The sequence below is a fragment of the Carlito syrichta genome, unplaced genomic scaffold (genome assembly GCF_000164805.1).
Source record: "Carlito syrichta isolate Samal-C Ts95f unplaced genomic scaffold, Tarsius_syrichta-2.0.1 Scaffold303727, whole genome shotgun sequence".
Taxonomy (NCBI): Eukaryota; Metazoa; Chordata; class Mammalia; order Primates; family Tarsiidae; genus Carlito; species Carlito syrichta.
This window is the reverse complement of record NW_007247823.1, coordinates 406,569-421,407: the sequence shown is the minus strand read 5'-3', so window position 1 is coordinate 421,407 and position 14,839 is coordinate 406,569. Positions and strand designations below refer to the sequence as shown.

Sequence of the window (14,839 nt, the reverse complement as noted above, 5' to 3'; positions counted from 1 at the left end):
GCGAGTCCGCCGAGGCAGCGCGCCGGCTCTGGCTCGGCTCGGCTCGGCTCTGCGCGGCTCCGGACGGCGGTGACCGCTGGCCTGGGGTGCCGGTTCCCCCAAGGCCCACGCCCCGCGCGGATCTGGGTCCCCAGAGCCCCCCGCCGCTCAGACGCTCCGCGAGCTCTCCTGCTACGGGGTCGGTCCGCAGCCTCTGGTGCACCCCAGCTCTTCTTCCTTCTCCTCCTGGGCTTTGGCCTATCGCCGCCCTCACCCCGCCATGGCTCGTGGCCCCCCTCGGACCAGCCCCAGGCAGGGGTCCCAACTGCTGCCGCTGCTTCTGCTGCTGCTGCTTCGGGACGCAGGCGGCAGCCACAATGCTCCCGCCTGGTCCGCACCTCCCGCGGCCGCCGACGACCTGCGCGGGGACAGGGACTCCCAGCGGCCCCCGGGGGAAGCGGCATCCACGCTGGGCCCCGGCGCCCAAGACATGGTTGCTGTCCACATGCACCGGCTCTATGAGAAGTACAGCAGGCGGGGCGCGAGGCCAGGAGGGGGCAACACTGTCCGCAGCTTCCGGGCTCGGCTGGGTAAGTAGAGGGTGCCCGACATACTCCTCATTCTCCCTCTTCCTGACTTGTTCACCTCTGCACCTCTGCTTTTCCTCTTCCTTCTATTCATTGGGTCGTTCATTCATTCTTTCACTAACAATTCACTAAGCTCTCTATGCCAGGACTTAAAACTCCAGTGGGAAACCAGAGTGACCCAGCATGGCACAAGAGTTCCTGCTCCTAGGGTGCTCATACGTTGCTGGACATAGAGTGTCTCATACAAAGGGTTTAAGTACCGGTGAAGAGGTGACATGGATAAGGGGAGTATCCATGACCTAAGGGTCAACTGTGAGAGATGAGGAGGGCATGGCCAGGTGGACATAAGGCAGCCCTGATAGAAGTCCCAGTCACTGGGCCCAGGCAGGAAGCAGGAGCCTCTAGTTAGCGGCAGTTAGTGGTTCTGGTGGCAGAAGAAGCTGAGTAGACTGGGAAGGATCTTGGGTACCTAACACTGAGGACTTCTAGGCACCAACATGAAGTGTTCAGATTACAGAGGTTTAAGGAAGAGTTCAGAAGCTTGGGCAGTGGGAACACCCCAACTCTCCTGTCCCTGCCCCTCCTTCCCACTTTGGCAGCACCTTGGATGGACCAGGGCAGCAGCCACTGGCAGAGGCCTGTCCTGCCCTGCTCCATGGGCTGTTTCAGGCTCTAATCTCAGCAGCCTGCCTGCCTGCCTTCTATCAGGGCTGCCTTATGTCCACCTAGCCATGCCCTCCTCAGCTCTCAGTTGACCCTTAGGTCATGGATACTCCCCTTATCCATGTCACCTCTCCACCCGTACTTAAAGCCTTCTGTATGAGATGCTCTATGTCCTGTGGGCCACAGGAGTAGTGGGAAGACCCTGGTTGTCATGGTGACTACTTCTGTCGCAGTGTTGGTCCAGAAAATGTGGGTGGGAGTGCCCAGTGGCCCTGTGGGAGATGAGGCCATTTATCAGGAGAAAACCCCTCCATCTATAAGGTTTCCTCCTGAGGTGGAGGAGACCAAGCCCAGCTTAGGGTCCAGACAGCCTGGGGTCACATTTGTCACTTGCTGCTCACTGGCTGTATGACTCAAGGTAACATCAGTGGTCTCAGAGCCAAGCATGAAAGTTTGGCCTCCCCAACCCTATACGGGAAAGCACCTGCCACGAAGAGGCCACGTCCACTCATCCTCCACTGAGCAGACTCACCAGGTCAGTGTCCCCGGGTTCCAGGCCAATCGAATCTAACTCCATTGTCCTGGTATCTCTAATTCACCTTGTGGGGTCCGTTTCTGGAGTAGCATTCTAAAATTAAGCCACTTAAGAATAATCTGGCATGAGTATGGCCTTGGGTGAATCACCAAAGCTATATGTGGTTTGCATGTATTCATCTATTAAATGGGCAAAGCATGCCAGTATCTCCCCTGCAGGCTTGCAGGAAAGATGAAATGAGGTAGTTTGTGTAAGTTCAAAGCCCAGCATTGGCCAGATTAGGTGACGGTGTATATTATTTCCTTGAGAGCACAAAGCATTGCCCATTAACTCAATCCTCAAAGGCTTATAGTTGAGGAAGCAAGGCCATCAAGGTCACTGCTGCAGCAAAGGGTGAGCATATCCATTGAATACACCAACTTGCTGCAGCCAGGATATCGAGGTGCCCTGTTCTTTCTGTTTTCATGTCATGGGAGTAGTACAAGTAACAGTGGAGCAGAGAATGTTAACCCCACAAAGGACCTGGAGACAGTAGCTCAAATCCAACACTTCCATTTTATAGATAAAGAACCTGAGGCAGGGAGGCTGTTCACAGTAGCAATGGTGGGCACCTCCCATCTGTTAGATCACTGCTTTTCCTACTGTTGGCCCCCTACTATCTTCATCAGAACAGGGCACGGCACAGTGGCTCAGGTCTGTAATCTCAGCATGTTGGAAAGCTGAGACAGAAGGATTGCTTGAGCCCAGGAGTTCAAGACCAACCTGGGCAACATAGCAAGACTTTGTTTCTACAGAAAAAAATTCTTTTTAATAGCAGGATATGGTGACACACACCTGCAGTCTCAGCTACATGGGAGGCTGAGGTGGAAGGATCAACTGAGTCCAGGAGTTTGAGTTTGTTGCAAGCATGCCACTGAACTCCAGCCTGGGGACAGATTGAGACTCCAACTCAAAACAAACAAACAAACAAACAAACAAGCAAATAGAACCCAGAGCCTGAGAGAGGCAGGGTGGAACAGTCAAGTCTGGGAAATCAGAATTCTGGTACAATTTGGAGTGTCTGATCAATTCCTCTTCTTTGGACCTCTGAGGCATACTCGAGTTTGAATCCCAGCTTTACTAGCTACAGGCTGTGGACTGTGGCACAGTTTACCTCTCTGCAGTGTCCTTGTGTGTACAGTGAGGTAGTGAGCATTAAGTGGGATAAGGTAGGTTTTGCGTCTCATATAGAGTAGGGGCCTGGGCAAGTTTAGTTTTCATCCCCTCCCTCCCTTGATTCATTTAAGTTGGTTCATACCCCAGCCCCTTGCCAGCCCTTAGCTGTGCCTGCTTCCTGATCCGATGATCCATCTTTGAGGAGGTATGAACTTGGGCAGGGACCTTCATCTCAAGGATGCAGCTTCCAGTGTGTGAGGTTTCATCCCTGGCCCTGAAACATACCAGTTGCAGCCTACTCATGATTGTGGATCTCTGCTGCCTCATGGGGTTGTACCTCTGCCTGAATAACAATTGCATCTGTCACTACAGCCCACGGTGCATATCTGTTTTTCTTGTCTGCCACCAAGCAGTGTAGCTCAGCTTCCAAGTGCTGGCTGTGAGCTGAATTGGCAGGATCCAAATTCCAATTCTGTGATCGAGCAAGGGACTAAACTTGTCCATGACTTGTTTCATTTTTTTCACTTGTAAAATGGGGCTCATAATATTCCCTTTTTAACAGATTTTTTTAAGTGGAAACTGAGATATGTCAAGTGCTTAAACCGTTCCTGGCATACGTGTCAACAATTTATTAACTCTTACTATTGTTATTCCATTTACCCCTCTTCTCTCTCCCTTATTGCTCCCTGAAGTGCATTTTGTTCCTTGTTAAGTCTGTATCAGTGGAGAAAGCCTTTGAGCCTGTCCCTAAGGGTTAAAGTTAGACCACCCTTCACTCCCACCTAATGACCTGTGTTTAAATCTAAGCTTCCCACTCACCAATGTGATACTGAGCTTGTTTCCTTCATCTCTACATCGAGAGGAATAGTACCATCTGTCAAAAATGTCAAAAGTCAAGTTCCTTTCAGTTCCCCAAGTATTTCTCAATCACCTGGTTTTGTGGCAGGTACTATAAACTCAAAGGACATCAAGATGCATAGCATATCGACGCCCCCCCCCAGAAAAGCTCCCAAGTCAGCCGAAGACTAAGGTGCACCAGAGGAAGAAGGAGTGGGGTGGGGCCGGAGCCTAAGGGCAGCAGACCAGGAGGGGCAAGGCCTGCAGGAGGGGCCAGGGAAGCCTTCCCAGGACAGGGCAGGCCCCAGCCAACTTTGAAGGCAGATGAGACTTAGCCGGGGATAGAAATGAAGCGGTCCACTGTGTGCCAGGGACTGTGAGGAGTCTGGTTTTAATGAGAAAATAATGTAAAAAAAAGAGAGGCAGAAGATAAGGTGGACAAGTAGGTTGCAGCCAGGCCATTGAGAGCCATGAGTATTATGAGTTTGCCTGTAGACAATGGGACACTGCAGAGCTGATCTCACAGTAACGTTAGGAGGTTCCTGCAAATAAATATAGAGTGTGCATGCATAGGGGTGGGGCAAGGAGGAAAAGAGAAAGAGAAGGAGAGAGGAAGACAAAGATAGAGAGATTGTAAAGAAATGTATGCTTATTGGGGAAAATCAGAAAATCACAGTAAAGAACATAAACCATCCCTAATCATATAACCAGAGTTGTTTATTATCATATTTTAGTAAAATAATTTCAGCCCTACATAGAAATATATATGAGGGGGCAAAAAGGAGTTTATTTACTTAAAAAAATGTGTATTTATTCTTACATGTTTAAACTTCAGTCACTTTCAAAGTACTCTCCATTTGATGCAATATACCTATTGAGGTGCTTTTTCCACTGCTAAAAACAGTTTCTGAACTTGTTCATTTTGATGCCTTTTTAGTGCTTCTGCCAGTTTTGTTGTTGTTGTTGTTTGTCTGTTTGTTTCACCTCTTCTACATGGGCAGAACGTCTCCTTTGGAGGGCTTTTTCCATCTGGGGAAACAAAAAAAAAGTTGTCAGCGTGAGATCGGGTGAATAGGGAGGGTGGGGCATGGGGTTCATGCCATTTTTGTCCAAAACTGCTGAACACTCAGCACGGTGTGGGCACTATAAATCACCTTTCGTGAAATGAGCAAATGCACTGAAAGAATCTCCAAATAGGATTCATTGGAGCCAAATACACCCTCTCACAACAATGCTAGCTGGTCCACTGATGCCAGTGGGTTCCTAGAACACTCACCTAACAGGGGAAGCCTGTACTACAAGGGGCCCACTCTCCAAAAGATAATTCTGGTTTTTTTGGGCCCCCCCGTGTGTGTGTGTGTGTGTGTGTGTGTGTACACATGCACACATATATATACATATATATACTTTTTATAAACATATATTTCTGTGTATATATGTAGCCATTATTGTTACCCTTATGGATTATGTTTTATGCATGCAGGTATACACATTTGAAATTACTTTTTTCATTTCTAGTTATCTGAGCTGTTGGCCATTTGCAGTTTTTCCTGTGGAATTGCCTTGTCATATTGGGGTCCTTGTCTTTTTCTTACTAATCTGCAGAGTTCTTTATTCTCACCTTTAATAAATGATTTGGTTTTGAGGCATGAGTGTGACATAAGGGATGGCAGAGCTCGGGGATCACTGTTGTGACTGAGGCGGGCCCTAAACACTGGTTTGGAAAGGATGCCACATTCAGACTGGCTGTGTAGAAACAGGATGCAGATCCAACAGGGACTGGATTTGGTTAGAATCGAGAGGCGACAGAGGAGAAGAGGCAAGAGAGTTCTCAGGCTCCTGCTGGAGGGATCAGAGGGGTAGTGAGGCCTCCCACTAAGTAGGAGGTCAGGGAGCAAAGGCATGTGCCCTGAGGGGAGCAATAGTTCCTGAGGCTACCTGGCTACTGCTTGTGCTGGGTGCCAGGCACTGTACAGGGAGCAAGCTCTACAGAGCTGATCTCACGGAGGTTCATATAAATTAATACTCTGTCCAGTTCACAGGTGAGAAAACTGAGGCACAGAGTAGGTCCATGCCTTGCCAGAGGTCCCATGGCTAGTAAGTGATGCAAGCAGGATTTAAGCCCCGACCCTGGAGCCTGAGTGGAAGTAGACACTTGATTCATGTGAGCTGCTCTTCTCTGCAGCACCACTGGCTGGCCCAGCACTTCCGTCTTTTAGTGTCGGCTGGTTCATTCATCTTCAGCCCAGTGTTCTCACTCTGGTCTCCCTGATGGCTGTTTCAGGGACAATGGATGGGGGAGAATTCTTCAGATGGATTGGATTCTGTTTATATAGGGCAGAGTGTCTGCGGGGCTACTTTTGACCTGAGGGTTAACCAACAGGGAACCTGGAGGGACCCGTGAGCTAAGAGGCCCCTTCCCCTAGTCCCATCTCTACTGCCCTCAGAAAGGAGGCTGAGGGTCCAACAGAGTAGACCTGGAGTCATGGTTCTAAGAATTCCCAAGATCCATAGAGAGATCAGCTTGTCTAAATAAATGTTTTTTAATGTAGCCTATTTATGTAGTTAATCTTCATTTGTATCCCATATCTCTATAAATACATACATACATACATACATAAAGTATTTTCCTTTTTAGAGAGTCAGAACTCAAAGACGTGCAAATAATGACTTGTGTTTGCAAAACACGGTGCAGTTCACAGCATGTGATCTTTGTTCATTCACTCTTAGGTAGATCATGATCACGTCCACAGTACAGTGGGGAACAAAGGGGATAGAATTGGGGTCAGACACACCTGGGTACAAGCCCGGCTCTACCCTTTAGGCAAGTTATGGACTCTCTCCGAAGCTCCAGCTCTTCATCCACAAAATGAATGACTCCTCCCTGCTCCCCTCATTGTGAAAATGATAAATGAAGCGTGCAGAACACTCAGCACAGGGTCAAGCACATACGCTTGGAGTTCAAAATGCCATAACTAGTAAACAGTATTACTCTTATTTAAAAATGAGAAAACTGAGGCTCAAGGGGAAGTCACTGACAGAAGATCCAGCTGTCCAGTGTCTCCAGTTGAATTTGCTTCTCAGATGTATCTTTCCAAAGAATGAGGCTTTCTGGACTTCTTAAGGATGTGGTTACTGTACTCCAGGGCAGCAGGTCAGGAACCCCCCTGTGTTAACTGAAGCAACAGACCCTACTTAGGTAGGAATTACACCAAGAATTTCATCATTCAATTCATTTCCCTGAGTACCCAGGCCTTGTGCTCGGGTCTAGGGATGCAGCAAAATTCCTGTCCTCTTGGAGTTTGCGTTCTAGGGGAAAGATGAGCAACTAAGTCATAACTATACATCAGGATGTCAGGAAGTTCTGTGAAGACAAATGAAGCAGGGGGAGGCAAAGTGATGAGGCTGCCTTTCAGTCACGGGAGCCAAGGAGACCCATTGTTGGGGGTGTTATTTGAGCAGAGATTTGAAAGAGGGCCAGGTGGTTTCTGGAGGGGAAGCCATGAAGGCAGAAAGAACAGAGAGGCATAGCCCTGAGGTAGAAGAACAAGAAGGCCAGGGTGATAGGAGCAGAGGCATGGGGGTAGTAGATGAAGTTGGGGGTGGATAAGGGAGTGAATTTTATTTGGGAGCAATGGAGGTCTCTGAATCGGGGTGATCTGTGATTGAGTGCACGCAGCACAACAGGGGTCTCGCTTGAGCAGTGGTCTGTAAAACTGCCATGAGGGGACACTGGAGATGAATGTTATCATCATTACCATCTATCTCCATGCTAGGCTGAGCTCCTCCTGAACAGCCTTCACTGCCTTTGCTGTGACCTCAGTTAACCTGACATTTAGCCCAGAGTAGGAGTTCTGCATATGTTTATTGGGGATAAAAGGAAGAGAAGAAAGGAAGGAAAAGAGGGAGCATAGAAAAAGGGAAAGGGGGAGAGGGGAAAGAAAGAGGAAAGGAAGAAAGGAAGGAAGGGGAGAGAGAGAAGAGGAGAGAAGCCTCTCTTCTTGTTGACTATAAGACATGGGCCATGGGGCACCAGCACAGTCACAGGAAATGAGGACTTCTCTTTGGAGCTTCTCCTTTGTGTCCTAGGCTTTTCTAAACAGAGACTTCAGGTTGATGTCTATTCTCTCAGTGACAGCCTGGAGCCCCAGCACCACGTGCATGTTGGCACATCCAAAGAAAGGGCCAGCCTTTGTGCCTCATGCACTGAGGCCAGGGTGACCTCCAGTTCTCACCCTCAACAGGGGGGATCTTCACGGAGTAGGCTGCCCAGTGAGAGGTGAGCACCCTCTGGCCAGAGGCATTCAAGCCACACAGAGAAGGACTCCTAACCTTTTGTGTGATGTCTAAGATTCCTCCCCACTCTGAATCTGTTAGCAGATCTATCGAGGGGTTGAGACATGAGCTACATAAAAGAAAAGTACATCTGCCCTGTTAGCTGGGCCACGGTTCAGATATTCGGATCAGTGAGTGGAGGGTGGCTAAACTGGTATAGGAGGAGCTTGCTCTGCCAGCCTTGGTCCTTTAGGTGCAAGTGGTAGGGAGGCACATTTGGGGGCACCTCCTTTGTGCCTGGCACTTTACACAGGCTATTTATTTAATCCTCCAAATAATCATGAGATAGAGGCGGTTGTTCCTGTGAGGCAGATGAGGAGAGCAAGGCTCAGAACATGGTGACGCCTGGGAACTTGGTTCCTAGGGTGCTTTCTAGCTGAGTTGGGTGTGGGATGGGAGCTGTGTTATTGGTGAACTTTGACCTCATCCACAGGTAGCCCCAGGTACTACAGACATGCTGGCACATGAGTGAGCTGTCAAATGTCAGTGCTTCCCAAACTTCCCTGATGGTTAGAGTTCCTTGGGATGCTGGTTAAAATGTGGGACTCAAGTCCATGCACTCAAGGCCACAGTGTTTTAGAAAGCCAAGTTTAAATGTGCATTGAGACCCTACACTGCTGCTTATGTGTGAAGGATGTTGAGGGTCTGTGACACCACCCAGGTGGATTTGTTGTGAGTGTTAAATAAGTTAATGGCTTCAACATGTCGCCTAAGACTTGACTAGTGTTTGTTTATCGAGCCCTCCATAGACGTGCTTCTTCCTTTTATCCCTTGCCCCTATCATAGTACCTTAAGAGTATATGAAAATTCCCAATTGAATGATGCTTCTTTTCCAATAGAAACAAAGAATATTAAACTGAAGATATGGATTACAAAAAGTCCCAACAGATACTGTAGACACTGGTGTCAGAGAGGTATAGTCCCAGTCCATGCCCCTTGGAGAGCCCAGTGTTCCCTCACATACAACTCCTGGGCTTGGGAGCTCTTTTCATCCTGGCTTTCCCCAGCAGGTGGACACTGGGCAGCAGGTTGTTAAGAAATAAAACAGTGGGAGGGAGAAAACCTACTCCATCTACTCTGGGCTTCTGCTAGTCTGCAGCATCCCAGGGAGGCACCAGGAAACACCCCCCCCCCAATCCTAGAGAGCACTTGGGTGTCTTAGAGAGCTCATGCTGCTGCCAAGGCTGGGCCAGCTTCTTGGGACTGCAGCCGAGTCTCTGCTGACCTGGGGAAGACCTAGTGGAAGCATGCTGGAAAGGAAGGATGGGCAGAAGTTGGAGGATTCTTGAGCCAAGCTGCAGATGTGGTGGCTGCAGCAGCCTAGTCCTTACCACGGTGTCAATCTCTTGAAAGTAACCTAGACCTTGGAGATTTTGTCAGGTGATTTTGTGCAATCCCAATATGTTCTTTATTTGTTTAAAAAAGAAAAACTCCTAGCCGGACTTGGTGGCTCAGTCTGTAATCCCGTGCTTTGGGAGGCTGAGGTGAGTGGATTGCCTGAGCCCGCGGGTTCGAGACCCGCCTGGGCAACTTGGCAAGACCTCATCTCTACAATAAATCAAAAAAATTAGCCAGACGTGGTAGCACACGCCTGTAGTTCCAGCTACTTGGAAGACTGAGGCGGAAGGATCACCGGAGCCCAGCAGGTCGAGGCTGCGGTGGCTGGGAGCATGCTACTGCACTCTAGTCTGGGCGACAGAGTGAGACTCAAACTCAAAAAAAAAAAAACACTCTTAAAAGTTCTGGGGCAGAACGAAGAGTAGATGCTCAAATTGCTGCACTCTTAACCTCAGTTTAGAAGGTGCTCAGAATGCAGCAAAAAAGAGGGTCTGGCCAGGCTCCGTGGCTCAGCCTATAATCCCAGCACTTTGGGAGGCCGAAGCAAGTGGATTGCCTGAGCCCACGGGTTCAAGACCAGCCCGGGCAATGTGGCAAGACCTTGTCTTTACAATAAATAGATAAATAAAATTAGCCAGGAGTGGTAGCGCACGCCTGTACTTCCGGCTCCTTGGAAGGCTAAGGTGGAAGGATCCCCGGAGCCCAGCATGTCGACGCTGGGGTGGCTGTGAGCATGCCACTGCACTCCAGCCTGGGCAACGGAGTGAGACTCCAACTCAAACAATAAAAAAGAGGATCTATTTATTTCACCTCATTTGGAAGAATGATTAAATTCAATGTAAACTGCATTTAAAAACTGATTGTGTACAATAGTGGGCTGTGCAAATACAGGAGGGGCTGCCTTGAGGCAGGATGTGGACCCAGCCCAAGCCATCCCCAGCACTTAATGAAGGTGTCAGTGACATTTGTTCATTTGTGCATTAAAAGGCAGTAGAGTGCAGGGGAAGGAAACAGGAGTTTTAGGGTCCAGAAGGGCTGAATGCCCACCCAATCTGCTGCTTTTTATTTTCTTCTCTCCACCCCCTCCGCCCTTTTTTTTTTTTTTTTTTTGCAATAGAGGATTGACAATCCTTATTCTCTCTAACCTCAATTTTTCAACTGTTTTTTGAGAATCGCAAAAGATTTCCTCACCAGTGTAATGCAAGGATTGCTGGAGAGGAAGACAGCAAAGCAGAGGGGGGAGGATGTGCTGGAAGGCTGGGTTAGGAGTCGTCTGTCCTCCACCCCATCCAGGAGAGAACCTAACTAACTGGGATCTGTCTTTCTCTGGCAGATGTGGTTGACCAGAAGACCGTGTATTTCTTCAACCTGACTTCCATGCAGGACTCGGAAATGATCCTCACAGCCACCTTCCATTTCTACTCTGAACCACCGCGGTGGCCCCGAGCACGCGAATTGCTGTGCAAGCCACGCACCAAGAATGCATCGTGCCGCCTGCTGCCGCCGGGCCTACCTGCGCACCAGCACCTGCTGTTCCGCAGCCTCTCACAGAACACGGCCACGCAGGGGCTGCTTCGAGGGGCCATGACTCTGGCGTCCCCGCTGCGCGGCCTGTGGCAGACCAAGGACATCTCCCCCATCGTCAAGGGGGCCCGCCGAGATGGTGAGCTGCTCCTCTCCGTCCAGTTGGACTCTGGGGAGAAGGACCTGGAGGCGCCCAGGCCCAGCTCCCACGCTCCCTATGTCCTTGTCTATGCCAACGACCTGGCCATCTCAGAGCCCAACAGCGTGGCAGTGACGCTGCAGAGATACGACCCCTTCCCGGCTGGAGACCCTGAGCCCCGCGCAGCCCCCAACAGCTCAGTGGACCCTCGCGTGCGCCGGGCGGCACAGGCCTCCGGGCCCCTCCAGGACAACGAGCTGCCAGGGCTGGACGAGCGGCCGGCACGGCTCCCCCACACACAGCACTACCACAAACATGAGCTGTGGCCCAGCCCCTTTCGGGCTCTGAAGCCCAGGCCAGGGCGCAGGGACCGCAGGAAGAAGGGCCAGGACTTGTTCATGGCCTCCTCACAGGTGCTGGACTTCGATGAGAAGACGATGCAGAAGGCCCGAAGGAAGCAGTGGGACGAGCCGAGGGTGTGCTCCCGGAGGTATCTCAAGGTGGACTTCGCAGACATCGGGTGGAATGAATGGATTATCTCACCCAAATCCTTCGACGCCTACTACTGTGCTGGAGCCTGCGAGTTCCCCATGCCCAAGGTGGGTTGTATTTGCAGAGGACGGTTGTATTCTGCATGTAGTCTGATTCTCTCAGCTCTGCCACTGTTGGCCAGTCCCTCTGCCCAGTGATCTCTGATTTCACATCTGCAAAATGCAAATAACGTCAGCTCCCATCTATCCGAAGGAGAGAATAGGTAAGCCAAGTTGGGTAGATACAGCCCACGGGTGCATTAGTTTTGGCTGTGCTTTTTGAAGTATTGACTTGGTTGAATTGGGATTTTTAAATCAAAACATTTCTTTGGAAAAGCAGGAGACTCCATCTCTTTAGAAGTGCATTCCCAAATAGCTACAAACGTTCAGCATATGCATCCCCTTGTACATAGGGCAGGTCCTAGAAGCTTCTTTCTGACTTAGGCCCTCATTTCTGTTCCTGGCCTGGACCCTGGCATTTGTGACAGCCCAGTGCTAACCTCATTGGCTCTTCCAATGTGGACTCCCTCCTTCCTCCAGGTCAGGGTAGGAACACCAGGGCAGCTGGCTGTCACTGTGCACAACAGTCTGCAAGATACATAGCACCGAGCTGTTTTACCCAATGCACTGGCCCTGGGATTTCAAATCCTCACCTTTCCTCTAGGCAGGGTTGTGGCTATGTCCATCCATCTCCCCAGGGCCGGCGCTGTGGGTGCTGACTGCCAGTGATGTGGACGCACGACACTCAGCAGTTTCCTCCTGCTTAGTTACTCTGCAGAATCCAGGTCATGCCTTCCTCTCCAAGAAAGGAAGTCAGTGCATAAATCCAATTTGAGCATAAATAAATCAGCCAGCTGGGGAAAATCCAGATCCAGATGTGGGGCAGCATTAACCTATTTGGGAGTTAAGGGGCTTCTCCTCAAATCCATGCATGTGCAAGAGAGAGGAAGGGGGGTGCCTGACAGAGAGACAGGGTGTGCTAGAAGGGCCTAGTAGAGGCCTGGGCGTATGCAAGAGCAGAATTCTTCAGGCTTGCAACTGGCTGACCTGGTGCTTACCTTATCAGCCTGGCTTGCTGCCTCCCCACCTCCCGGGACACCAGCCCCACAAATGCAGGTGTCTCTGCCCAACTTTCCTCCCTTCCTCCCCTCACCAGAGGGCTTGCTCATCAACTGCACTATAAATAAAACTCTCTGGCTAGCAGTGAGCTGAAGCAGTTGGTTCATCTTAATCAGTTGGTTCATCATTTTAAGCCTCAGTGTCTTCCCTAGTAAGATGCAGGTAATACTCACTTCATAAAATCAGGAAGCTGACAAATTGGGTGATGCAGGTAAAGCAGCACCTGAGAAATGTCAGTGTCCAGCCCGTCATGCTGGTGTGCATATGCCAGGTCTCCCCCTTTAGTGATAACAACATAATCACATGAGAGCATGCCTGTCTGTGGCCCCAGGCAGCAACGGTCCCTCCTCTCCCTCAGTTTTTTCCCCGGACCTCTTCTGCCCAGTGCTCCTTGGGGATGTGTGACCCTCAAGCGCCCCCAAGTGGTCAGTGCCATGTAAGGGATGGGCCATCCCTTAGGGAGGCCAGAGGGGCAGAAAGGCCTGGAGGCTCTTACAGACCTAAGCTGAAGACTCAGTGAGTGACTAATTTCAGAGGAAATATGTGCCCAGCCCTGGGATCTCCTTTATTCTAGGTTGATGCCTCCTTCGTGGCCTCAGCCAAGGAATAGCAGCAGCAGAGCAGCATGGTCTGGGGCCACGAGGACAGCATGGGTGGATGGGTGAGGTCAGCACACCTAAGTAACCCCGCTTCTTTCCCACTTTGCAGATTGTCCGTCCATCCAACCATGCCACCATCCAGAGTATTGTCAGGGCTGTGGGCATTGTCCCAGGGATCCCAGAACCCTGCTGCGTTCCCGACAAGATGAACTCCCTTGGCGTCCTTTTCCTGGATGAGAACCGGAATGTAGTTCTGAAGGTTTATCCCAACATGTCTGTGGAGACCTGTGCCTGCCGGTAAGACCGCTTCTGGGTGGAAGGAAGCCTCCACCCCACCCCTCACCCAGCAGAGCAGCGTGCTTTGAACCTTCTGGAGCCAGGACTTGGGGTGCAGCTACTTACAGGCAATCCCACCAGGGCTCAGAAAGATCCGTCCACCAAGGCCTCATTCTAGGGTCTTTCTTTGTTTTTTGACTAAATGCCAACCTGAGTCTCTGAAGAAGTCTGAGAATTAGCACTGGTCTAGAGGTTGCCCATCATCCATGCCCACTATTCTGAAAGACTGAAAACCGAACAGGTCCACAATGTTGGCTTTATGTTGATTATCATAATGGAAGAAGAAGACTATGCAAATCTTAGGGCACTCGCTCCCTGCACATGGAAAGAACTTCTGTTTAAATGCTCAGTTGAGAACACTTTGGGCCACATAGTGATCCTGGAAAACAGGATAATAATGGTGTAAATGGGTGTTTCCTTTCAAACTCCACTGCAAAAGCTTTTATACCTACAGTATGCACATGTAACCAATGTTGGTTTCTTTTTCTTAATATATATTTTATTTTAAAAACAACAAAAAAGGAGAGATTTGACACCATTCCCCACAGAAATAGTCATGCTGAGTAACTGTGGGTTGTTTAAACATGCATATTGAAATAACATACAATAATATGTTGGAGTACTAAAAAATAACCAAGATTTTGTATTTTTGTAAATTATACTTTCTATACTGTAGGTTGTGTATGTTATGTGTTTTTATGAAAAGCTAATAAATTAAAGGTACAGTGGTATCTTGAAAAACTGAATGTCACCGTGTCAAAATCTCACTGTTCTGACACTTGTAAGTAGTACAGCATCTGGGTAGTTGCTGGGAATACAACCTACTTGAAGGCTGCTGGAGGCCCCGAGGCCATCTCCAAACTCTCTGATGACCTCACAAGCTCCCACACCCCAGATGCTCCTGTGAAGGCATGGGGGCTTTTGCATACCTCTGCCTGAGACTCAGGTTATAACTAATTTCAGAGGAAATATATGTCCAACTCTGGGATCTCACCCTTTATTTCAATTTATTCCAAATTCCTGCCCTACTCACTCTTTCCTGAAAATCTCCAAGTTGGGCTGGTGTCAAGACTGCACATGGCGCCAGGCAGGCACAGTGACTTCCTGAAATTTTCTCACATCCCTAGCCTCAGGGTAGCACCAACTGACTGGGCTGGTATCTT

The 14,839-nt window shown here is 49.6% G+C and overlaps 1 protein-coding gene across 1 annotated transcript; it reads left to right on the top strand.

The window, feature by feature from the left end:
* Nucleotides 1-259: 259 nt before the first annotated feature.
* Nucleotides 260-14,423, top strand: GDF10 (growth differentiation factor 10). Its single transcript, XM_008059143.1, has 3 exons — nt 260-569; nt 10,763-11,691; nt 13,450-14,423. The coding sequence occupies exons 1-3, from the start codon at nt 260-262 to the stop codon at nt 13,639-13,641; spliced, it is 1,431 nt and encodes a 476-aa protein (XP_008057334.1). The 3' UTR covers nt 13,642-14,423.
* Nucleotides 14,424-14,839: the final 416 nt, after the last annotated feature.